The 26,843-nt window shown below is 43.9% G+C and overlaps 1 protein-coding gene across 7 annotated transcripts in view; it reads left to right on the top strand.

Moving 5' to 3' along the window:
* The window catches only part of PASD1 (PAS domain containing repressor 1), a 95,095-nt gene that overhangs the window by 43,186 nt on the left and 25,066 nt on the right, over positions 1 to 26,843 (top strand). For 4 of the 7 annotated variants that reach the window (XM_062613284.1, XM_062613277.1, XM_062613283.1 and 1 more), the window contains exons 1-3: positions 1,299 to 1,568; positions 24,124 to 24,215; positions 25,681 to 25,737. In XM_062613284.1, the coding sequence (XP_062469268.1) occupies positions 25,706 to 25,737 (32 nt within the window). In that variant the 5' untranslated portion in view covers positions 1,299 to 1,568; positions 24,124 to 24,215; positions 25,681 to 25,705. Of the gene's footprint in view, positions 1 to 1,298; positions 1,569 to 14,943; positions 14,979 to 15,186; positions 15,346 to 24,123; positions 24,216 to 25,680; positions 25,738 to 26,843 lie in introns of those variants that run through there. The other 3 variants (XM_062613278.1, XM_062613279.1, XM_062613280.1) reach the window with 3 other exon arrangements.

The raw sequence follows: 26,843 nt of genomic DNA on the forward strand, positions 1-26,843 counted from the left end.
AGTAAGAAAGAAAATAAGAAATACTAACTGCATGCAAAGGTACCCTCTCTCTTGCCTTCATCAGTAACAGCTGATGTTCCTCAGGGTTATTGCTGTAACAACATCACTTCTCTTTCCTCAGTGGCATCAGGTTTATATTAAAAACCTCATAGAAAAGCCTTTTGTCCTCTGTCCCCTTTTTGGTTCTGCTTTTGTCCCCCGTGCTGTGCTCTGGGGTACTGGCTGAGGGCTGGGAGAGGAACAGGAATTTTGGCTGGGCAAAAACTACCCACCAAAACCCCTCTAACTTGTAAGTAAGGAGAGCATGTGGGTTTGGAAGGGGGTTACCTGATGCAGCTGCCTGCAGCGGCCCAGGGCCTGGGTCAGGGACCCAAGCGATGCCCCCAGTCCCACGCTTCCCAGGACACCCCAACCCCGCCACGAACACGCGTTCCCCAGCGAGCGCTGATCATTCCTCCCACCCCCACCCTCCGTCCCCTTGGCGGTGCCTTGAGGAGAGGAAGGAGGAGGCTAGAGACCAGCTTGATGCCACAGCTTTTGGTATCTACTGCTTCCAGAAACCCGGGAAGTATGAATTTCACCCTCAGCCATTAGCAGTACCTGATGGAAGGGTGAACCTGTGTCCACCCGGAGCTTGGGCATTCCTTGGTGGGAACTGGGGACAGAGCAACCCGCTGTCCCTGGAGAGGAGGGAAAATGATTACAGTAGAGAAAGGGAAGAAAAAAATGAAGTCGTGTGAGGAAGGAAACAGCAAATGTTAAATCAGTGACTCATGGCATGGGATGACTAATCCCGGCAACGCACTGCTCATGTCGGGCATGGAATTTGTGCCGAGCGCCTCGTGGGGAGAGCAGGAAGGTTGTGGTGCCTTACCGGGGCAGGTTAAAAACGGGAGCACTGGCGCCTGACCACTGGGCAGCCGGGACCGCGCTCCGTAGAGCGCCCGGGAAAAGCTGGGGAGGTGCGGGACATGACAGCCGGTCCCGCTGGGCTCCGCGGCTCGGTGCCGGTGTCGCCGGTGATGCCGGTGCCCGCGGAGCGGTGGCTATGACCTACTTTGGTCCGGCCCCTCCCGGGGCACGGCACCGCAGCTCCCCGCGCCACCTGCCCTGCCCGGGCTGCGGGCGCGCGTCCTGCGCCGGTTCTGCGCGCGTTCTGCGCGCCCTCCGCCCACGCCCTGCTCGCGTTCCCTCCCCGAGCTCCACCGGGGCGGGGGGAGCGATGCCCGGGCCGCGCTGCAGGCTGCCGGCGGCTGCCGCTGTCGGCGGGGCGGGGGGGGGGGGTGTGGGAGGAGCGCGCCTGTGCAGTGCCGGGAGGACGGGCTCAGCCCGCCGCGCGTTACACAACCGGCCGCTGCCGGAGCCGAGTTTCACAAGTCCCGCCGCGCTCCCCGGCACCCCCACCCGGCCCGTGCCAGCCCGGCCCCTTGCCCTGCCCGCGCTCCTGCCATGTCTCCTCTGGGCAGCGGGATCCCGGGGCGGGCGGTAACCCCGGCGGCCGGGGGGGCACCGCGCTGTGTCTGGGCATGGCACTGAGAGCGGCTCCGGGACGCGCATCCTCCTAGGCGGTACGTACGGCCCCGCGGAACCCGGCGGAGTTTGGGGGGGTGGGGGTCCGTCATTCGCAGTCCGCGGGGAGCCCGCGCTGCAGGGCCGGGGGCGCAGCACCCTTCACTCAGACCTGCCATCGCCCAGCACCCCCGGCACGGTCCCGGTTAAGTTTTGGAGAGGGAAACGTGCGGCCGCGAATTGAGTCTTCTGATCCCCCCCAAAAACCGAACCCGGGCTGCGCGGGGATCGGTCGGTGCGGAGCCAAGCGGGGACCGGCACCGGCACGCCCCGGCCCCGTGGGTACGGACCGGCTCGGGAATAGCCGGAGACTGGGCACAGCTGAGGGCTGCGGGGTGCTTGGGTGGGGGGAACCCGGTTTTCTGTAGGCTAACATGGGCCTGAGTGCCGTTTTCTCGTTCTGGCTGGAAGTTCTGTCGTTCTGGGAACGCGTTCGTCTGAAAACGCGGCAAGGAAAAACCTCCGCACAGTCTTGCGTCTAGAGATAGCATCTCAAATCCAGGTTGCAAAGTTACTTTTGCCACCGCGGTTATTGTGTCATTTGATTTTACACACCGTTTACACTATAAGCGGGGAATTACGGAGGCTTTGAAAGTCCCTCGTCTGTTTCAGTTGTGTATTTGTGAATGGTAACTCCAAGACTTGGCTCTTAATGGCAGAAATTGCAAACTGATTGATCTGGGTAGCTGGCACTGGAAGCACGAGTCAAAACTGAGCCCTGTGTGATTCATAACCGAGGTGTTATAAGAACTTGTCTTTGTGAAATGCCACAGTCCCTAAAAGCAGGAGGCTCCCGAGCCATCCGCAGAGCCAGTCTCTTCCCAGTGGATTTTGGAGTCCGGCACAACAGTCCTTTCTGGGGGAGCAGAACCAGCACCTGAGTGCTAACAGATCCCTCCATGAAGTTGTCTTCTTCAGCAGGGGAGTAGAACCTGGAGATGGTGTACCTGAAATCAAAGCTGTGAAGATGTCCCATGCTCTACCTGCTGTGAGGTGCAGTACCACCCGGGAAGACAGTGTTATTTATTAACCCAAGTTTATTTTGTCGTGTGCAGTGAAAGCAGTGGCGCTGATTTAGCTGATGAGATAAGATGTTCTGGTATATAGATGGGGAAATGTCATTTTTAGGCAGAATGATGGTGCTCCCCTTATGCTGGATTGCTTCTCCCTAATCCCTGGCTCTGGAAATGGGTATTTGCCTTAAAGAGACAGCTAGCTTTTCATGGGTTTGATACGTAGGTTTTACGCTCCTCATAGGTTCTTTGAAGCAGCAGATAATGCCAGGAGTATGCAATGTGAACCCCTTGTACTGAACAGACTCCAGTGTGTGCTGTTTGGGTTGTGATTTTGTGTCATTTTTATAAGCTTCCTATGCTGCAATGCCTCACCATAGTTATCCAGTCAGAAAAATACGTTTGGATTTGGGGTTTTCTAGATCTTGTATATTTAAAAAGGTAATTTTCCTGTAATGTGTTAATCAGAGTAAAGCAGCGTGTCAGTGGAGGAGCGCAGCACCCTGTGCAGTGATGCACCGCAACAACAGCACTAGGGGCTCTGTGGCTAATGAAGTTCTGACAGGCAGCGAGCATGAGTGAGGAGAGCAGGCTCAGGAGCGGAGCCAAAAGTGGAAGTTTGTGTGGAAGGGGGGCATTCTGTCTCTTGGGCTAAACATATTTGCTACTGAATCTCTAGATTTTTTGTGGAAGATGTACTAGGAAAAATGTAAATGGCTTTAGGAGTGGTTGCTTGCTGCTCCTTTATTCTGTGCATTCAGAGCTGTGGATTAGTTACTTGATCTAGAGGGAAAAGTAAAATTGGTTTGAGATGTTTTGATTGATAAGCTGCAAGCTTCAGTGAAATTTGGCATGTAATGGTATGTGATGGTTCCTGTGTTTTAGCCACTCAGACTATGTCTGTGTTAAATTATTTTGCTGGTTTAAGACACACTCAAAAATAGCACAGGGTTAAAGATTAAAATTAGCAAATGAGTAGTTTGTAATTAAAGTCTCATGGTGGTGGGAGCAGCATTACATGTCAGAGATACTGATGTTGAATCCAACTTCTGCTCATTAGTAATATCAAAAATTGGTAACTTAATAGAGATACCAGTCTAATAGATATTTAGATTTATTTAATTTGGAGCTCAGGCTCATCTATGCACAGAAGTTGCAGTGGTTTGCCCTAAATTATGCAACCTCCCAAGATTCACATGTAATAATAAAAATGTTTTACTGCCAACGTAGCTCAATCCTTCAGTACTGGGGGAATAAGCTGTGTGCCTATACCAGAACAACTGAATGCAGGCTTGTTCTGGAGCAGTTATGGATTCTAGTGGCTTTAACCAAAATAGTAAAACCTGTAAAAAACAAAATTGCGCAGACCAGCCTTTGCTGGTAGAACTAAAATGGTACACCATTGTATCACTTCAGTTCCAAATATCTGTTAATGAAATCAGGCAGGTGCAAAAACTGCATTTATTTGTTTCAACATGGATGACACCGTTTTTCTTTGATATCACTTTGTTCACCTAAGGCCAGGCTCTGCTTGGTGTGCCCCACATCACCCCGTGCCCATTAGCACAGCCACAGCCGGTGGGGCTCACCTGCCTGCAGCTGTGTCATGTCTGTCCTGTTCTGCTGCCCAGGGTAGGCGATTTCCCTTCTTTCCCTTACTTTTGGTGCACAAAGGGTTGTGCAAATTCTTGCCCTGTGGCCTGTATGCTGAACAGTTCCCCTGGACAGAAGCCCTGCAAAACCCTCTTTATTATTTCTCCAGTCTCACTTGAGCCCAGGTTTTAGGTGAGTTTGAGGTAGTGGTGAGGACTCGGCAAGTGCTCTGTGCACAGCTGGGCTTACTGGCTGCACATCTGCTCGGCCTCAGAATCAGCAGATTCAGTCAGACTGCAAAGGTGTGTACAGTGAGGGACTTTGACCTACTTCATATTCCATTATTGGCTTTGGCCTTGTCTACATGGGGAGATTATGCCAATTCAGTTTAAGTCTGTTTTTAAAGTGATTTGATTAACCTGATGTGACCTCATGTAAAGACATTCTTATTTTGGTTCAAATGAACTTATTTGGGTGCAACCAAAACCTGCGCTTAGTCAAGGTACACAGAACTGAAATTAGATGTACCTAAACTGAAAGGAGAACTGATGTCTCTAAATAATGACACAACTTTCTCATGAAAGCAGAACCTTCTGTAGAATCTGGAACAGAGTGTAATTACTAACAAACCTGCAGAAGACTGAAAGCTATTCATAGCAAAGTTAAAAAAAAAAAAACAAAAACTAAGAAAACAAGCAAAACATAAATATCTTAGGAAGACAAATGAGAACTGCCAGTAATCCCAGTCCTGGAATACTGAAAGCAGTGGCACAAGGCTTGCAGGGATTGCAGAAGGTTCTCCCAGGGCTCTTCAGCTGCAGAAGAGGGAAGCATTTGTGTCCTGTACATGGAGTCCCAGTGCAGTCTCAAAAATAAAGAGGCAATGCAGGGAAGTATAGGCCCTGCTGGTTTGAATGCAGTAGTACACAGTGTCTCATGATGTATTTCGTAAGGAAGAATAATTAGACATGGAAATAATGAGGAAGCAGGGTAAATTACAAGAAGATTTTTATCATAGATGGATTGTGCTAGACTAATCTACCATCTTTTTTGTATAGCAGATTATTTAGGTGGGGTAGGGCAGGAATATAATTTATCTAAGGCCAAGCATTTGATACCATGCACACAGGACATTATTGCTTAAAATAAAGATGGTGATTCAATACAAGAATTGAAAGGTGCAAAAGGAGCTGGCTAAGGAAAAGATGCAACAGTGGCATGTAAATAAAATTGTCTGAATGGAGAGAGGTATTCAAAGAAAGTCACTGAGATGGAAACAGATTAGTGCTGTTTCTCCCTTGGGACCAGGCTCTGCTGAATGGAGCCACTCTGACCTGTGGGTAGGATGTGGGTGTGTGCCCAGGAGCTATGCAGGGTGACACAAAGGTGGGAGGTATTGTCGGTAAGGAGGAGGATCAGATATCATACAAAAGGAATTTAGATGACTGTTGATCGGAGCGATAGAAATAAAATGACATTTAATAGTGCTGAGTGCAAAGTCATGCATAGTTTTAATTGTGGAGACCAGTAACAAGAACTTCCAGTGTGAAATAGGAGCCGGTCAACTGTCCATGACAGCAGGGAGAGATGTGGATGCACTGGCTGGTCAGGAGATACCTGCAAGCAAGCAGTGAGATACAGCTGTGAAAGAGACCAATGACATCCTTGGATATCAAAGGAAAACAATATGACAGATTCAGGAAAGTGTGGTATCATTGTACAAATCATCATAGAGAGTGTTGGCACAAGGGCTTTCTGTTGCTCATGGAGTAGCCCATTGGCATGTTGCATAGCCCTGGACATGCCAGTCAAGAAAATGTTAAAATTACAGCAGTAGGAGGGCTAGAGGTGTGGTTATACAAATGGACCTTCTATTGTATGAAGTGAGGTTAAAGAGCTCTGGCCAGATGAATAAATGAAAGAACAGGTTACAGTAGGTGTTTTTACACACAGTCAGGACTGAATACCGAGAAGGCAGAAAAACTAAGTCAAAAGATAGCATCTGCACAAAATCAAATTGTCTGAAAGTCATCCATGAATAAATTTGGATGGGAAATTAGAAGAAAGCATCTAGCTACCTAAGGATTGGAGTTGTGTAATAGTCTTTCAATTAGGATGGTTTTGAGATAGATCTTGATAATCTCATGAAAGAGATTGTACAATTAAATTAATGTTCCTAGAGATAGGAAATTAAGTTTGCAGAGTTAGTCCTTTGGTCTCCACTATAGTCATATTTTTAATGTAAGGTTGAAAGGAGAGCGGACCTGGTTTTGTTTGCACTATTAACCCCATAAATCAAGGCTTGTGCTGTTTTCGTGGGACCCAAAGCAAGAATGAGTTTTCCCTGTTGCTGCAGATTTGGATCTCCTTCTCTGCAAACTTTGCCTTCCTCTCAAGCACTAGACATTGGAAGTGTGCACTGCAGAGACTCCCTGTAGCAGTAGATGGGCACAGTTGCCTGCAGTTTTTTTCTGGTACACTCCCTGGTTTTTAACCTGTTAGTCAGATCTGGGGCCAGAGACACATTTTTTCCTTCAGGTTGTGTTGCCCGTAACCATGCTGCACTTCATAGTATGTTTTCTGGGATCTGTTGCTACTGTTGTTTCATGAACTTTGAGTTCATGCTGCGCAGTACCAGCAGTGTTCTTCACCTGCCCTTTTCTGTGTCACAATGCAGTTTAATCTTTCATGCTTCTGATGTGTATCATAAGTTTGTTGTACAATGTGAGGATGTGTTCTGGGGTTCCTGGTGCATCTCAGCAGATTGAAGGGATGTCACAAAGTAATAGTGTCATTAATAGTGTCATTTTCCAAGACTGGAATGTTGGGGTTGGTGTTCCCTTTAGACCTGATACAAGTTGCAAAACTGGACTTAAAATCAGCTCTGCTTAGGTGCTGTTCAGAGCAAATTGTGCAGGGTAACCTCTAGAATAAAGAAGTGATTGCTGACCATTAAGGATGGATTAGTACCTTTAAAACCATTATGTTGTTATAGGAAAGTTGAACGTATAATGTGCATCTTATTGCAAAAAAAAAAAAAAGAGATAAGGAAAAAAAATGATAGAAAGCAAGCAGGCAGGCAAAAAGGAAAACAGCTTGAGTTAGCCTGAAGCAGCGATCACGTACCTGCTAAGCTGCCTGTACAGAGAAATTGAAATATGGAAAAATGACAGTGCAGATGAGAATAATATTGAGATGGTAGTGAGGAAGCGTGTTAACCAAACTCCATGGAGCTGTTGAAACACATCGAATCATGAGACTGCAATTTGTATTCTTAGGCAAACACAATTGTATAATTGATTAATTTCCTGTCATTTCTTTAGTGCATAACATGCATAACACTGCAGTAACCAGGAGGCTTGTTAAACATTACGGAGAACACTGTAAAATATATCTTTGCTTAGGAGGGAGGGAGGGAGGCAGAGCAAAGCCTTGGAGCAGTAATTCTGGAGGACTGATACACGCTCAAACACGAGCAGTTGGAAGCGACCTTCTGTCGCTGGTGGTTGATGAGCATAGGGTGGTTTGCTAGTGATGTGCATGTTCTGGATATGTTTGAAGAGGTGTCAGTGGCTGATAACTGCCTTGAACACTAGTGCTGCCTGAGCTTTGTAGAGCACATGGAATGGGGACAGCTATGCCACCCTCCCACTGGGTCCCTAACAGCCAGGGATCCTGAGCAGGCAGGGAAAGCAAAAGGCTTGGTGTTTCCTGTGCCACTGCTTACATGGCATGGAGGGCTGTGCCACCCTGCACATCACCCTCCATCAGCTTCTGGGACCTCAGTCCTGCTGGACTGCTTCTCAGAGACCTTTTGCATGGAACAGAAACACGGAATTTTACACTGAGTATGCTGGGCTCGGCTGATAGCTGTGTTGTACCTGCAGCTGGCACCTGCACTGTGCCCTGGCTCTGGGCAGGGATTTAAGCAAACTCCTCTGTTCCCAACAGCACTGTCATGGCTCAGCAGATATGAACACTGGGTCTCTGTCCCCTACAATTAGTGTTCCCTCTCACCTATAGTTAATCTACATATCAGTGTGAGGTGCTTTGTTGAATGTCAGCTATAGGCAGATTGATTGACTAATAGATAAATACAAAGATATTCGTAGGTGTGTTTATTCTTGTTTACAAACAGCCCAAGCTTAGGCAAGATTTCTGAGTATGTAGCAATGGCAGGAATCATATCCATAAAAGTGCTAATCTCTCTTGCTTCATCTGTTCAGCCCACAAACACACACATACACATGCTTAAATTAAATTAATAAGGTTTGTTTGTTCTCTTCTGGGCTCAGCCTACTTTAATGTTGTTTGACTCCCAGCACAGTGTGGCACGTAGCTTCAGGACAATAAAGTTTTGAGCATAAGCAACATACTAAATAAACCATTTTTTTTTTGGTAAATAAATGAACAATAGATGAGTTGGCAATAGCTCCCATTGCCACTAATTATTTTGCACAGACAAGACAACATGATAGGAAGGTTTTCAAGCAATGCAGAGGCTTTATCTGAAGGGGATGAGATGAAACCCTGGCCCTGATGAAGGCAAAGGTTCAACTTCCATTATGTTCTGCACAGCGAGGACCTCTCAGTGCCAAACAGAAGAGCCAAGCAGAAAAATAAATGTCCCTGGGAGTCAGCCCTTGGGTTTAGGCTGTTTAAGGCTCTACTGCACAAACTGCAAACATGTTTTTATGTACAGAGAAGGATGCTGTGTGTTTGGTCCACTGTTGGATTGTCACAGCAAACGCAGCAATTACAAAGGCTGTAATAACTGGGGAGGGTTACACCCCTTGCTGAGGAAGTTTGGCTGTAAACCTGTTTGTCCTGTCTCTGAGTGAAATGTATGCTGGCATGATTTACAGTGAATTCAAAATATCCATTCTGATCAAACTGTTTCCAGTCAAATTCTAGTAAGTGATGTATTAAGTGTGTGTTGAGTCCTGTGTGTTAAAAAGGCAGGACTTGGTTGACTCCTGATATAGAATCATTGAATCATAGAATCATAGACTAGTTAGGGTTGGAAAGGACCTTAAGATCATCAAGTTCCAACCCAATTGTCTACAATGGGAGAAGAATAAATGCAGTGGACTAAAGTTGTCACTGAAGCATTTGGAAACAAGAAATGAGGCTGAACCAGGACTTTGTTTTATCCAGGGCACATATTTCAAATCTGGAGCTGAATTCCTCATCTTGGATATATTCATAGTTAGAAAGGGAGCTAGTAGAGCTATCAAGATCTAGAGTGTTAGACTGGTTAGTTTGTTGGTAATAGGCTGTTGTGACTAGAGCAGAATATCTGTTTTCACCTGAGGGATGGAAAAAAAGGACTAGTGCAAAGAAGAACAACTTCTCTATTTTGATTTTTTTGGAAGTAAAGCATATGAATATTAGTAAGTGATCCAGCTGGAATAGCATCTTTCTTTAAATTGTCCTTAGAGATAGTGCATTACATTAACATGGATTTGATTGCATGGTAAGTAAAATTTTATAAATATAAATCATCATCATCTCAAAAGCTGCAGTGCTATGAGAAAACTATTCTGGGATTTTCTAACATAGTCCAGTTTGAATTGTTTGAATAAGAAGAGATATCAGTGAATAAATCAGATAATGAGCTGCTTTACATAGAAGGCATAATGCCTGTTTATGATGTGTAGAAGTCCTATGAGAGGTGAATTGTCAGTTTAATCTTCTTTGGATTGTGTTTGAAATCTACTTTCATGAAGCTTTCCTGACTGTTCTAGAGATTACTGTTCAGACACTTACATAGACTTTATGTTTGATATACAGCTCTACAAGGTCCTTAGCAGGCAAATGTTCATTTTCTTCAGTTGTTTTTATTTGGTTCCTTGCCTTTGGAGTAAAATCTGTAGTGCTCATAGGTGTTGCCAGAAGTTTTCTTCTGATCTTGTTGCTCTTGTCAGAGCCTGGGAAGCAGTGTTATCTCCGTGGATGCACAGTACCAGAAGGAGCAGTAGTACAAATCATCTCTTTTGTCATCAGTATCTTTTGACACAACATTGCAGAGCTTTGCAGTTGACCTGAGAGAGACAAAGATTTCTCCCTTGCAGAAATGAGGAGTATGGAGTTTGGAGCCATTGCAATAAATGCTTACTGCAAAGCTTTTTTATGTAAGTTCTCATGATAGATGTTCTGTGGAAAAGAGGATTGCTGGGTGAATAAAATCAGATTAACTAAACATTAAATTTTTCCCTCTAACAGTGCATTTTGATTGACTGTTTACCCATAAACCAGCTATTTTTTGAGCAAAAATGTGGAATTCATTTTTGTGTCTTTTCTGACATGAATATCATGGTTTACTAGGGAATCGTCTCAATCAGCTTTACTAGCAGCTGGTTTTTCCTCGCAGCAGCTTCAGTCAAAAAGCCATGATGGGGAAACATTGCTGGAAGGATGACATGTAATGCCAGAGTCTTGTGGAGCAGGATTGCTGCTCTGCATAGAGGAAGCAAACATCTGTGAGATATTAAAAACTTTTGACAGGGATAGTAAGATAATTCTTGAGATAATTTCATGTCAAGCTCTGCTCTGTTTCCTGCCAGGCTTCTTAAACCCTAGGTCATGAGGTGGAGAAAATCATGGGTTGATTGTGTCATCCCTCACCTGTAGAAACAGAACTTCCCAATTGCAGTCAATCGCCACCAGACCCGGGTAGCTTGTTGTCACCCTCCTATTAAGGATGACTGTTTCTGAGACATTAAAATTCATGTCAGGTCTTGATACGGATCAGAACAGGCTTAAATCATCATCAGGAACAGATGTGCGATACCTAATCAGTTATTTCCTAGGGAAAATGAGTTTGATTGCATGAATAGTTGTAAACATTTCATTCAGCGATTCAGCTACTACGGCAATGGTAAACAAGCTTCTGAGGCTGAGGAGAAGTATTCTGTGGTCCTGTACCTGATTTCTTATTCGTTTAAACTTTTGTGTGGAAGAAAGCAGCTTAGGTACTTGATTACCCTTTGTGACAGCGCTGATCATAACCAGGGGCTCCCTCTGAAGAGACCCAAACCTGCTTAACCCTAGTAAACACAGCAGCTTCATCCTGGTTTACGACATGCAGTGTTTGTCCATAGGATGAGCACAAAGCTGCAGATTTTGCCACTGGGACAGGCTCATGGCACAGGAATTAATTTTGGCTTTGGTAGCAAGATGACAGCACCAAAATGTCCATCCTCTGCCTCAGTTTTTCACCTGCCCACCCGATGCCAAGCTTTGGTGGTAAGCATAGTCCTTGGCTGGGAGCTGAGCCAGGACTCGGTGCTCTGTGCCACTGTCATGCAATTGCTATGCGATAACTCTTCTGGTTCTTTGAAGCTTCGGCTCTACGTAAGCAATAATTAACAACATGGCTTGAATTTCTTGCTTGTTTTGCACTTTTCACTTCTTGAAAACAAAACTGAATTAAATTAGAAGAAACTTTAATGTGAAATCAGGATGGGTATAATACTAATTTCTGTGAAGTAGGTAGGAATTTTTCTCTTGCAGAAGGGCTGAGGAGAGGAAGGAAAAGAAGGAGGAATTAAGCTTTTCTCTTTTGCCTAATTGCATGTTTTCCCTGCTTGAGGTTTGCCTAAGCTGTTGTATAGTTTGCTTGTGATTTTTAGGAGACATGCACAAAAGCAGTGCAGGAAAGGAGGAGGTTGGGAGTGCTGATGATATTTGCCTCTCAAACATGGTGTGAAATTCTGAGGAACCTGGGACTGCCAGATAAAGGTCATGGACATTTTTAACTTAGGCTGCTGGCTTCATGCTACTGCGTAGATGTTTGTCAGGGAACTTGGTGGTATTATGTAGTTGGATTATCACAAAAGCAAGCTCCCTTTTTACCCATGTCTTTTTTAGGAATGTACATTACACTATGGCTCTTTCCATCAGCTGGTTTTAATGTGTGTTTTCTTAGCCAGCTTAATTTTTTGTGTTAAATACAGTTGTGGATGTTGTTACTATGTGGGCACATGGCTTCAGGTGCTTTGGTCACAAAAGCCCTAGGTAATAAATTCATGTTTATCCTAATTCTGGAAAGCACAAAGAAATCCCACCATTTTCACCCAAGAACTACACAGATGGTTAAAAAAATAGGCATATGCCAGTGGATCTGGCTAAATGAAGGGCCAAGCTAGCTCTTCAATGCTCTTTTAACTCCATTCCAGGTAAGACATGATCTCACACTGCACCCTTGTCCGCTGGCCTAATCTCTTACTTGAAAATGAGGGACCACAGAAATCTGTAGGTACAGATCTACTGTCCTTGTCAGCCACATCCGTATAGCCAGCATTGCTCAGGAGAATGGCAATATCCATTGCTTTTGCCATTAACTTAGTAGAGGAGAGTTATCCTTTGGGAGAGATGGGCCCATGTGTTTAATTTACTGGCTGTATTGAAGTCTTGATTTTGGCTCATTCTAGGAGGATTCTTAGTACTGGGCTCTTGCAGATCTGAAAAGAAGTGTGTTTTAAATTCTTTTGCATGCATGCACAATTGTAATCCAGCGACAGCATTTAGATGTCCAGAAAAAAACGTATGTCCTGAATTTCAGGGATGCCCATCCTTGTAGGACGTGGCCAGTTATCTGTCCTGTGTTGTTCCTCTGCCATCAGTGAGAAATGCACTGCAGTGGGTGGCAAGGGACTGTGTACTTTGCAGCACTGGCAGAGACGCTAAAGAGACCAGAGCCTCTTAGAAGGCATGATGCTGTTGGATCCATTCCCTTTCCCCTGAGTGCCTGTGTTTACTCAAATCTGTTTACATGAACATTATCTGTGAGGAAAACATCTTTTCTGCCCTTAAATAGTTAAAAAAACCCCAACCAAACCTTCAAGAGAATCCCTGAAGCAAGTGGACGTTCAGTCACACTGAGTCATATTTTGTTATTATGGCTGATTATCCATCCGGCCATGCAAATATACTGAAAAGGGGGGGAAAAAGGATGTGTGTGAGTAGCTTATCTAAAACAAAACGAGGCCTTTGTGCATAATATGTGAAACAATAATGACCTAATACAAAAGTGTTCCACTGACTGACATATTTGCAGTCTAAACCCAATAACAAAGTAATAAGAGGGATCTGTGGATGTTTATCTTCTCTTTTCTTCTTTCTGAAGGGAAGTTTTGCTTTTTCATTATATTTCTAGTGCATATCAATGGTACCTTGCAGAACGGTGAATATGATTGCAGTTAATTGTTTAAATATGCTTTTATTCCTGAAGCTCTCAAAACAAATAGCCATCTTCTGAGGAGGTAGTTGAGAAGTGATGGGGGCAAGATAGTGCAAAAGAGAATATTGGATATCAAGTTAAAAGTGCTTCAGAGAACAGAAAGAGAAGTGTGTGTGCTGGGTTTTTTAAAGAAGGAAAGAAAACCACTGATATTATTAACAATACCGGTAATGTAAGTGGGAGCAATTCTTCTTACAAAAAATTTGTAAGCTTCAATAGTTCAAATCCACCCTTGGTGTAACAATAATGAAGTTGCACTTGGATCAACATCTTTTCTGGTGCATAAGTCTTCTAGTGTTACTTAATGCAGATACAGCGTTGAATGACTTTGTCCAAAATGCATTTGCTGACTATCATCTGTCTTCTTCTTAATAAACAAGAAGAGACGTCTGTGGAGGAGGTAGCCACAGAAAACTTTGCATCACAGTGTCCAAGTGGTGCCATTATGAGCTATTCTCAGCTCACAGAGCTGTTCTTTAGCACAGCTAAAATACAAATGTATATTTGGTATTTGGGACCCTTTGCAACTGTATTACGTGTTTGTAATGTGGGAAGTAAAACACTGGGTGGAAAAGTGCCACTTCATGACAACTGTGAATGATTTGGGAAATTCTGAATAATGAGATGAGTTTTCTCACGATAATGCTCAAGTCTAGCCCTTAATCATATACTTGAAACAAGTGGGCTCAGAGCTTATGAAAGGTGTTTACTTATTCAGCTTTAAGGCACAGGCCAAGAAATAACTTGATCGGATTAGCCGAGTTTGAATAGGAACAGCAGCAAATGAGTGAATCAAATAAGTGTGAACAATGCTGCTGTGGTCTCTATTAGAAAAATACCTGCTAGCTGCCATTGTAGGGTGTAATCCTGCAAGATGCTGACGCCTCCAGTTTCCATTGCCTGAGGGAGCTGGACCAGGGCACTTGAGGCATGCAGCTCCCATTACTCACCTTAGTCAAACAATGTTTTTTCTCAGAAATCCTTCTATTCCCTGTTATATAAAGGCTGATTCTTTTCTACCTCCTCTTTCTTGAAAGGCTTTTGGCGCTTACTGGTGCACTGCTGGTTATTCTCAGCTGCAAGATTACAGAGATGGCAGTGTAAGGTCAGTGGGGCATGAACATGGCTCAGCTGGAGAGCAGATGTGAGCAGATCATTTAAGGAAAGCAGCTGAAATTCTCGGAGCCAAATGAGGATAAGACAGATTTCGAAATGTAGGGGCTTCATTTAAATTCCTTTTGACTTATGTGCACGTTATACCTGGGATGCTTCAGAATTAAATGCACCAAGAAGGTAAAGAAGTTTTTTACATTTGAACTTGGACTCATGAAGCCAAAGACGTAAAATGAGGTCAGTTAGCTCAGCTACAGTGAATCCTTTGATATTCACTTCACGGATAAGTAGATAAAACTTTAAGCTTGCATGGGAGACTTTGAATTTTAACTACTAAAGCTCTTCTTCATTTTCTCACAGGTCTGTTACATAGACTGGGCAAAAAGAAGCATTTCTTTACTGGGGGGGGGGGGGTGGTCAATCACTGCAACAGGCTTCCTAGAGAGGTGGTTGATGTCCCAAGCCTGTCAGTGTTTAAGACATATGTGGGCAATGCTTTTAATACCGTGCTTTAATTTTATTTTCAGCCCTGAAATGGTCCAGCAGTTGGCCTAGATAATCACTGTAGGTCACTTCCAACTGAAATACCCTATTCCATAAGTCAGTTCAGCTGTTCAGAGAGCTTGTGCTGTTCCACTTCTGCTGCAAGACTACTGCAGGTCTCCTCAATGTGTTTTCTTATTTCTTCTGTCTCTGAACCAGAGGTGAGAAGTGGTCTGGCTCTGGAAAATTCATTGCTTTGGCAATTTGGGGTTGAGATTTGGGCTGAAGTCAAGAAGCTGAACTCTGGAAAAGGAGCTGAATTCTTCTCTGGTATGGGAAGGCTTTCAATCTGGTTCAGACCTATCTCTAATCCCTATGTAGTAGTATTTCCTTTTTTTGAATAGCTTCCTTATGTATTGAGTTCCAGAAATTCCAGGCTGGTGATACACATGGAAAACAGATTGCAACAGAGAGCAGATTAAATTACTCAGGTCTAGAGTTACTGAGGCAGAATTTTTTTTTCTTCATATATTGTTTGAAATAGGAGAAGAATCTTCCTTATTTTAATTTTTATATTTATATGAAGACATTTGAGATCAAATGATTCTGAGCTGCCCTTCCATTGGTCAGCCAGTGCTCAGTTGAGGAAAAAAAACAATGAACTGGTTTTTTTTCCCCTCCTTCATTTGAAACTTAGTTCTTATCAGTGCTGTGTATTTAAGGGAGTTCTTAGACTATAGTATTAGATGCTTCAGGAAGCTTATTGTAGGAGGGAAGACTTGACTAAATGCCAATAGACAGAGCTAATCATTGGGACATCTGGATTCACTTCTTAACTGTGCTGTGTGACCTTGGGTCAATGATTTAGGTGGAGCTTTTCCAAAATGTACATTATTTGGAGGTGCTTATGCTGGGTTTCAGCATGACTGAAAATTAGGCTGTAACTTTCAAATTCAGCTTCCCAAAATTGGGACACTTGAGAGAGAGTAAAATGTGTGCCCCTGTTTCCTCACTTGTACAACAGGGATGGGTAGCTGTTTATGGAGTGTAACGAGGCTTCCTGATGTAAAAGCATTTGAGGAGAGAAAGGATGACAGCAAGCTGCTTGCAAAGCATCAAAAAAGTAGACATTGTTCAGCAGAAATCAAAGGATGCTGAACCAGAAACCTTCTAAGTCCTCCCACTCTACCAGCCAAAGGGCTTCCCAGACTGTGTAGAGGACCAAGCAGATCTAAGGAAGCACGGACATCACAGAGCCAAGGATAGCCTGCTGTCTGCAGACTGTCTGTACAGCTGCAGCCCACCCAGCTGCCTTCCCATGTGTTGTCCAACAGCAGCAGAGGAACAGTTGAGTTGCCATTTGCTGGAGCAGGGATCCAGGGACATAGCTTTGAGTGTGGACAGGGCAGTGTGGGTGTAGCAAACCAGGTACCTCCAGGAGGCTGATTTGTGTGACATGCAGTCAGTGTGTGCATGCCTGGATGTAGGGGCAGTCCTACTGTGCAGGTGTGGATCAGCTATGCTAAACGTCTGGTGAGGTGATGGAAGAGTCCTGATTTCATTAGACAGGGAGTTGGTAGACTCCTCTGGCTCTCATGGCTGATAGGAGTGTGCATCACTTTCACAGGCACATCCTGACTCCAGGATGGACTGTGGTTGCTGTTGCGCTTTGAAGTGAGCTGATGTACGTTTACAGGGCAATGGGCCAAGTCATACACAGCATTTTTCTCCTTACTGGAGCAGAGTAGTTAGGAAGTGTGGTCCTGGAACCACCTAGGACCTACTTCTGACCCAGTTGAAGGCCCTGCTTTTACTGTGCAAGGCAAGCAGTCCTCGAGCCTTACGTTTGGTTTTGCATTGTGAGTTCATCCTCTAGCACAAGCAAACACAAAGCACAAGTGCTCATCTCGTCATCTGTACCTTTCTCAAGCACTGAAATACATTTTGTAATCAAGACTGAGAGAGGCAAAGAAGAAACAAAGAAAAAAATGTTGTTTGAGGAGAAAAAGAGAACAGCTAAGGACATGAATGCTACTATTGCCTCTTTCAATGAACTGGTAGTTACTGGGATGTTCTTTTGCTGAGAAAATTAGAGAAGAAGGTATTTAGTTTAATTAGCTGATTTTCTTTCTTGTCTAACAATTACATTTATTCTGTGCACAGGGAGAGCATAGGGCATAAAAGTAGGTAGTTTAATGGCACTTAAACTTTATGTAGCTGTCTGCTTGGGATGAGTTTCATCTATAGTATGTAGAAAAGGAATTACAAAAGGGATTTCAGGGTAACACATCCAAAACCACTGCTTTGATGTCCTAGTGTCTACATAGTTGCCAAAACAAAATCCAAAACTGAAAAAGGACCCGATGACCTCACTTAATGCCATAAATACAGCTGATGAAAGCTATGTCCTCTTGGTGGGAGTAACACACAGCACCACCCAAGGAGAAGCTCCCGCTGGTGGTCCCTGAAAACCACGCACTGGGTGTCAGGGTTCCCAGCACCCACTCCATAGCACAGAAGCTAATGCCGTCAAGTCAGCAGAGAGTGTTGGTTTCTTTTAGTTCCAAGCTGTTTGCTCTGGTAGTGTCAAAGCTATTCTAATGAAACCCTGAAATTAGCCAGGATTTCAGCAGTGGGGTTATGATCGCTTGCTGTCCCTATTGTTTAAGCTGCAGAATCAATAGCTTTGGGAGGTGTTTTTCACTTGTTAAGCCACTCTTTTCATTGCTGAAATTTATTGGGTTAACCTTCCCACACACACACACCCCATCCTTTGTGATTTGCCAGAGAAGTGAATATGATAGAAAGTGGCCTGAGGCATGAGAGAGGGAGCTCTGCTCACCTTCCCTTCGCGTGCACCCAGCAGGAACAGTTCCTTAACTTCCATCAGCAGGAGGTGAGTGGTGCAGGAGTCATCCTGAATGTCGCCGCTGCTTTCCTCGGTAGAAACTGCTCTCAGTGTTTCTTTGCGAGGAGTGTTTATATATGTGTGTCTGTGCACTCACCAACACACACATGCACGTGCACCATCAGGATCAGCCATAAGGAGAGCTTTGAGAGCGCTCTTACTTTCTGGCAATGTTTGAAAATACTGGGTTGAAAAGACTTCTGACTGTTAGATTTCAGTATTGCTGCCTGCTCTCAACTCTGTGTGCCTTTCCTGGGCATAGTTCCACAGCTCAGCTTGTGCTGAAATATTAACTGAGAACAACAGCCTTTGCTCCCACCTACATGGGGGAAAACTGTGTTATTATTTGAGGATATTTTTTTGGCTCTACGTCTGACTGAGTCAGGTACTGATAGGTTAGATACCATTTCACAATGCAACACACGTTTACCTGTCCTGTAGTAAGTCAACAGTTACAAGTGAACACATGTATTCATCCAAAACTGCAGAAGTCTGCAGCGTTGTTTGCATATACAGTTTTGTCCTACCCTCCTTGTGCCAGACGTATGGGTTTGTACTGCTGAGGGTTGTGAATCAGCGATTCTGCCTTTTGCCATGTTTTGAGAATTTTAAGGGGCTATTAGACAAATTGATAGAATTAATTAAATGCATGCCCATGTAACAGAAACCCTGGGGACATTTTAAATAATATTCTACACTGTTGTGTCTTTACCCTGCAAGGTTCAGTAATTTGCTGGAACAGAACAAACTCAGCCAGCTATTTTCTCCAGAATCTGACAAAAATCCTAGAGAACAAAATGTTCCAGTAATCATCTTTTCAAGGGTCTGATAGTTTTTAATCCTTTTTCTCCTTTTCTTTGCCAGAAAGCAACAAGTGCTGGTTAAAAAAAAAAAAAAACAACAAAGAACCAAATAAACCAAAACAACAACCCAACAAGAAAACCAACACACCATTGTTCCTTCCTGGTTCTTTCATATTACATTTCTGTGCTGAGTCACAGTGTTCTGATACAGCCTTTTTTGTGGTGTAATTGTTTTCCATAATCTATTTTCTTTGGGTATCTCTTAGCTTCTGTCTTGATGCTGTTAACTGCTATAATGAATGCAGTCATAAATCTGTCACAGGTAACAAGTGAAATTTAGAGCTCAATAAACCAGGGGAGAGTATGCTGTAGGTAAGTGAGTGCATCGCAATGCAATAGTCACAGTAGTGGCACAAAAAGTCCACTTCTGACAGATTAACAGAAAAGGACTATTTGGTTCACTCACCATCGTTACCCATGTTCCAATAAGCAGATGCTGTGTGAAAATATAGGTACAGTCAAGCCCCAAAGAGTGCAGGAGTGTCAGCTGCCACAGACAAGTGTGCTGTGCTGGACCATTTCCCTCAGCAGAGATGTAGGTTGGTGTTTCTGTAAGAGATGGAGCTGCGCAGCTCCACCACTGAACTGAGGGGGGATCCCAGTTCTTCCAGAGGATCTGAAGCTGAAATTAGGAACTATCAGGCAGGACAGGACCTAGTGCTCCTGGGCCTGGACCAAGGGGGTGTGGGAGCCGGCTGTGTTGAAGACACTCATCTGATCCCGACCAGCATGATGCCTAAGATAGTGTGTCCTCAAATAGAGTTTGGCAGTCATGCATGCCTCAGGCCTGGACAAGCCAAGAGTTCCCACAAGTAAATGGCTGACTGATTGTCAATACTGAGATCATGTAACAGGTTTTTTCACTTTGAGAAAGGGAAAGTGACGAACACATAGAAGAAAAGGCAATGGAAAAGTGAAGGCAGATGACATAAGAAACAACAAGGTGGAAAGAAACCACATTCAAGAAAGATCCAATTCTCTGAACTGCAAACCAATGGATGTTAAGCGAGGGGGATAAGCCAAAGAAGAGCAGGAAAGAGTGAAGAACAACAGAAGGCAAGGCAGGGCAAGGAAAGGAGAGGGTGAAATGCAAGCAGAAAAAGACTAAGAAAGCAGATGCAACTCCTTTGCATGTTTCAGTCTTTGCATTTCTGTGTTATGGTTTCATGCTGAGCTGTGCTGCAGTGGTGGCTGCTCAGTGTAAGAGACGGACTTTTGCAGCGGAGGGTTGTGGGAGCTGCTCCTGTGGCTTTCCTCCATGCTCTGGGTGAATGGCTCAGCAGCGGGTGGCACAGCACAGGCAGCAGGACTTCAGTGCTCCTGTGCCTGAACAGGGGTGGTGATCCCTTCTGTGCTAAGCAGCCCCAAGGATGCAGTGGCACTGTTTGGTTTTTCAAATGTCATTTCCATTAGCATCTTGTAATTGAATCAGTAGCACTTTACTGAAGAGGTTAAATTCTGCCTTTTAAAAATTAAATCAGTGTTTAGCTGTCAACCAGAGTCATGCTCTCCTATTGCCTCAAGAAGAATGAAACATCCGCATATTGGCATATAAACCGTATTGCTGGAGAACGCATTAACTCTCTTATTTATGACTGCATTGTGCCACAAAGTCCTGCATCTTGTAATTGAGGGCTCTCTGATGAATTCATTGCATGTAAAATCTGTGGAAATTATTAGCACGGTACATTTCCATAGTGAAATTATTTTCTACAGTGTAGCTTTGAAGACTCCCTAACTGCTGTACACTGCTCAAATGCAAAATGTTAGGAAAATTTAAATACAAGCACAACAAAGTTTTTATGCATAGAGAATATTTTTGATTAGACCAGTGGCTATAGTTGGGAAAACCAATCAAATCAGCTGTATTCAGGGACCCTTTTTAGGTGACCAATGAAAGCTTTATTTGTTGATGGCCACAAACAGTTGTGCAGCATTACATTCATAAAGTGATCTTTGCCTTGCCATCAGTGACATAACCAAATACTTAAAATTGAACCTATAATGAAGCATTCATAGGACCTCTTGGTTTCAGGGGATAATTCTTACTAATGTGATGCTACATTAAGAGTTATCCTAAGGTAATATTAATATTATAATGATTTGCAGCAAGCCAATAAATAAACATTGTCTTTAGTCAAAAGCTGCAGGTTTAGGTTGCTCCTGAAGTCAGGCAATTCTGGAAAAAAAGAAAGTAATAATTTCCCTTTCTTATTCTCTCTTCAGTAAAAAATGTGCCAGGATATTGCAGGTAGCACTATTACTATTAGCCATGTGTCAAGTCCATTTGTCTTGTTAAGCCTGTCATACTGTATTACCCTTTCTGTAACCCTGGAAACAACTTCAAATCTGTGATATTTGAAAAGTCGGAAGTATAGCTTGTCCCTAAAATGTTATGAGTGTTTTTTGAGACTCCCCATACCAGGGAAGAAAAAGTCTTTTCCCATTGCACAAGGCATTAAGCAGTGATGGATGTGCATTTCTTTGTGAGGAAGCTGATCCTTGCCTCTTGTAGGTGGGGTGAAAAACAAAGCGCAGCACTGACAAGCGTCCTCTCTCTTCACCTGCCCATGGTGTTCAGGAATCCTTCTCTCTAAGTGTTGCACGAGAGGATTTTCAGGAGGCAATAAATAAATTTTGATCCCTCTGGTTAATACAGTTAAGGTCAAAGAGATTTCATCTGGAGCTATTTAAAATACTCTTAACATGCAGACACACCGCTGTCAGTAGTGCTAAGTGCCTTATCTGGCTGAGAAGTGTATACAACCCTTATGAAACTATTCTTAAGTCTTCTGGTTACTATATTTAGCTCTGGCTCATAACAAGACAAAAAGCACTTAGCTAAATGTAGTCCTGAAGTGCTTAATCCAGTTAAGAATATTTTGTCCTTAGGTGTCTCCTACTAAGACTTTTTGTAGCTCACCATCCTGCTGCATCATGCAAAAAGCTTCTCTGTGTGTTTGAGCTTGTGAATGGTTTTATAGCCATTTATTCTGTTAAAGCCTCAAAGTCTGGTGTTGACTCAGGACATCTCTCATGTTCATTAAGGGTGTCCTACTGGGACAGACCTGGGATGCCTTATTCCTCTGCCCCTTGCACCTCACATCAACCAGACTGCAGTGGGATGTGATAGCTGCTGCTAGAGACTGGAGAATCTGGTCTTCATTTCCCAGTTTAGACTGGGTGAGAATTAGCTAGCCTGTTGCTTCTCAGTGATCAAACAGCTTACTTCAGCTTACTGCTGTTCAAACTGGCTGGGAAGGCAGCCACCTGTACAAGGCAGGAAACCTGTCAGGCTTCCCTGGAGTTTTCAGTTGTCAGCCAACCTATGGGCAAGACAGTGTGAAGGTTTCTGCGTAATGCTGTGCACTCAAAGCTCGGGAAGAATCCTTTTGTTTGGTGGAAATTTTGCAACTTCAGCCCATAAAGAAAAAAATGTTTCCTGAAAAACTGTGATAGATCTGTTTGTGTATTCACGAGCATTTATAATTTAGCACATCGCTTTAAAAAGGATTTTCCTTATACCTACATATCTCTGAAATTATTACAAGTTATAGAAACATCTGTATGGGTCATTCTTCTAGAGGAGAAACAACTGGATGATTCTGATAAAACAGCACTGACAATAGCAGCAGTGACTAGGATAAGCACCTTGCTTCTATGACAGCTCAATAAGGTAGCAAGTAAGATCACATGCTCCTTTTGAACCGGGATAAAAGCTTGTAGCTTGAGCAGAGTATGATGGCTGTGAGAACAGGAGCACAGCAGATCCACCGTGTTTAAACTTGCTACCCAGATGTTGTTTTCAGCTGCAGCTTCACTGAAAAGAATCAGTAGGGTGAGATTTTTCCTGAAGTTCTGTTCCCAACAGCATTTTTTACTGATAGACTTACCACTGGAACACATTAGGTATTTTATATGTTACTCTAGTACTTCTTTTATGTCTGAGATTCAGACCTGTTGCAGGTAACTTCCATATTACTGTCTGCAATGACGAGATTACGCTTTATCTGAGCCCTTTTTTTTTTTTTGGGCAAATGGACCAGCATAATTTCGTTGAGCTGCAATGAGCAGGAGTGAGCAGGAATTGGGCCTGTTGTCTCACGTTACTCATGGAAACCTCCCCTGCAAAGCACTCTCACTGTATCACTGCTGGGGATCTGTGTTGTTCGTCGTGCTTAGCGGCTGCCCCACAATGTCAGTCCCTACCCTGTCCCAGCTGCCCTTTACAGCATGCATGCCCAGTGTGTGTCTCTTGCCATGCTTCTTCAGCCACCTTCTTGTGTTTCATAGAATCCTAGAATGGTTTGGATTGGAAGGGACCTTAAGGATCACCCAGTTCCAGCCCCCTGCCATGTGCAGGGACACCTTCCATTCGACCAGGTTCCTTCAAGCCCTGTCCAACCTGGCCTTGAACAACAAAAAGCTGTTTCCTTCCCTTTGAGGTGTTTTCACTAGTTGGTGAAATGAACAAGCTCTCGCTAGTGCTTTAGAAGATCAGAAGTGTGGGGGTATTTTTTCTCATTCACAATGGTCACAAATATGTTATTCACATGGTTGCAGAGGGTTTTTTGCAGTGTTTTGAGCTGATGTTGGTATTAATGGTAACAGGAGAAATAGCCATGAACCTGGGCTCAAAACAGGGAGGGCATTAAAAACTTGTTAGGTTCGGAACCCAGCACTTGGCTGTTGTTGAAGATATTACTGTCAGTCATGGACACTGTGGTTTCATTTGTGTTTTTCCTGAGAATGAGGCTCATCTGAAGCCAAACAAGTTTCAACAGTGATGGTTTCAGAGAGATGAGCACTGCAACGTGGGTATAATCGGCTCAGGGTGTTCATTAATAACTGCTCAAAGCACAAACAAAAAGGAGAGGCATATGTCCTGTAAGTAGTAAACCTTAATGGGAGGCCTTAAGTCTATCCACAGTCTATCATCTCGAAGGAGGAAACGTGAGATAAATGTATCATACTTGGTGGTTTTCATAGCACGCATGCCCAGTAAACTTATATTTTGGAAGGATTCTGATCAATCCTCTGTGGCCCCAGGTCAGTAGGGCCATTCCTCCACCCTGGTGGGCTACATGGCTTTTTGGGCACAAGAGGTCAACCTGGCTTTCCCAGGCTTTTTCTGCAGCAGCAGGCACGGAGACAGAGCAAGGACCCTCAGAACATGGTCCAGCTCCCAATCCAGGAGGCTTTTCTGAGCATTCACCACTTATACTTGAGCATGTTTCTAATTTACGGTGGTAAACTTTTTCAACTTGAAGTGGTTGCTTCTCTCTACGCTAAGTCTTGCATGCAGCGTGTTATAACTGGATTTGCTTTTCTTTCCAGGATTAATTCTCCTCCGTCTCTATTTACATGGTGATAAGAAGCGCTAATCCCACTCCGTCAGTCTGGACTGATGAACCTGAGGAATAGAACTGGTAATTTCTAATTTGGATTGTAGTTTTCAGTGACTCAGGCAGTGAGTGAGAACCATTCCCTCCCCATGGGGTGCTTTCATACTTTGGGACGAAAGAAGTCATACTTTCTTCTGCCCAGGTCATCTGCTGGGAGGGAGATCCTTGCCCCGGAGCAGGAAAGGAGGGTAAATTTTTGTAGCTTTTACTGTGAGCAGCATCTTTAACTTCCTCTAAGTTGTGGGTGGTTTTATAGCCACCAAGTTGTTTGAGCTTGGAGAAGTCTTAAAGCAGGCAAAAACATTTGGATGTGCACACTGAAAAATGTCTCTTGAGAGGGTTTTACCAGTGAAAGAGCTACCTAGAGTTGGAGGCATATTGGTGCTGATGCCGGGACCAGGTGCAGTTTTCCTCTTTGGAGGTGTCTGAAGGGGACGCAACCCAGCACAGCTGACCTGGGCAACATGTCATGGAGGGATGGCAGCTGTCTTGTCTGCATCTGCCTGACTTCCTGTCCCTTGGATTTAGCCCGTCTGGGTCACAGAAAGCAAGTCACCAATGAAGAAGTTACCCTCATATTGGATTTCCCATCATTTCCTGGGGCTTGAGAGTACTGTGTCCTTCCTGGGAGTTGTTGCCCACCGTTCACCTTACCTGCGCTGCAGGAACAGATAAAGACGGTAAAGAGAGCAGCCCACAATGACTGTTGTGATGCAGGAACGCAAGGAACCCAGGCCACATTCTTTTCTTCCCCTGGTTAGTGCCAGGTGACTTGTTGACAAGTTTCTACTTCAGGTCTTGGATATGAATCCCGGTGGTTGAACATAGCTCAGATGTGGTGAAGTCCACCAGTGCAAGCAGCAGTCATTGGCTGCAGGATACTTTGGATGAACCTGTCTATCACATCACAGCTTAGATGTCCTTATTGTAGCCTGCTGTTGCCTAATACTAATCCTTTTGGGGATTAACACAGTTTCCTTATTCCTCCCTATGCCCTTCCACTGAGAAAGAAATCTCAGATGCTTTTCAAGTATTGCAATGCTTGAAATCAACCAGCAGCCTGTTTGATTTTCCAAAACAGGACCAGACACAGTGCTGCGTGGTTTGGACATCAGAGTCAAATCAGCTCTCACATTTGCAGGGGAGATGCTTATTCCTGTGCAAAGCTCAATGCTTCCTCAGGGTTCCTCTTCATTTGGCAGCAGGGAGTGCAAAGGCAATCTGAGAGGCTGCTGGCTTTAAGCTCTTTCCCTCTAAAGTCATTCGTATTTTAGCTGTATGTTTGGGGGTACAGCAATGGTTTCACTTCTCAAGACTCAGTAGCTGGCAGAAGCAAGAAACTACATAACAAGATTGGAGTTTGGGAAAGGGAAGATAGATTGAAACATTTAGTAGGTCATAAAGTACAAACCAGTAAGCTCCATATTCTGACATCTGCAAAAAGATCAGGGAATATGTCTCAGTAAGTACTTCTGTCCTTTCCTTCCAGAGCTCTGTGTTGTGTAAACGAACTGATGGATGAAGATGAGAAGGACAGGGCAAAGAGGTATGAAGGGGATGCACAGATCACTGGGAGCGGAAACTCCTCCCAGGGAGAATTGTAAATGCTGTGTTTTCCAGTGCTTGAAAAACTACTTGGGACTACTGATGTCAGAGGCAAAACCCCCATGCAGTTCATAGGCTGCATATAGCAGGCCACAAACAACATAATTAAGTCATCATCTTCAAGCTCCTCATAGTGTGTTTGGCCACCCCTATGATGGCTTAATCAGCTGAGTGTTCTTTATATTACATAGCTGTGCCCTCAGAATCTCATGGTATCCCGTGGCTCTTTATTATCTTGATGCAGGATTCCTGACCTCTGGTTTTATTGGCATCATGCAGTGCTGCCCACCTGGGGCAGAGCTCCCTGTGAAACTTACAGAGCAGTCCTGCTTTAACACAAGTATTAGTTAGTCTCCCTTCAGAGAAGCATTTGGCTGAGTTCTAAGTAGTCATTGTACACAAGTACCAAAACAGAGATGGCTGTGAACATAAATGCTGGATCTTAGAACCTCCAAATGCCAACCTGAATGTGAATGGAAATGCTTTCTGCATACCACACTTGGTCTAGATCACAAGAAGCATGTATCATCATGAATACGCTTCTATTCACGTAAGAAAATTAATACTGCTGGAAGAGGTTGTAAGAAAACAGGGTTATCTCAGATACAAGCATTGGAAAAAACATTTTGGAAGAAACTGAGTGGATTTGCTTTCCTCTTTATTGTTTTTAATGGAGGAAAAAACCTTAATAAAACATTCTTAAATTGTATTAATGCAAGCTGTGGTTTCTGCAGCCAGACTCTTAACATTCCTGGTTTCATGTATCATAGCAGCAGATTTTCAAAACCAGATAGAAGGGCATGTGCTTGACTTTTTTCTGCAGTCAAGTTGTCTCTCCACAGTATTGTCTCTTGATAAGCTACTTTTGCAAGTGCAAATCAGGGAGTAAGGAATCATTCACATTTTGACCTTTATACCTTATATAGCATGTACTCACTGCAAAACAAAAGCTCGTAAAAATGAGATTGGCAAAACATGAACACATAGGTGCCAGGACTTCTCTTACTGGAAGAATTTTGCCCATAACACCTTCACCTCATTACCATG

The sequence above is a fragment of the Pezoporus occidentalis genome, unplaced genomic scaffold, assembly GCF_034315485.1.
Source record: "Pezoporus occidentalis ecotype Australia unplaced genomic scaffold, CSIRO_AGI_Poc_V1 ctg165, whole genome shotgun sequence".
Taxonomy (NCBI): domain Eukaryota; kingdom Metazoa; phylum Chordata; class Aves; order Psittaciformes; family Psittacidae; genus Pezoporus; species Pezoporus occidentalis.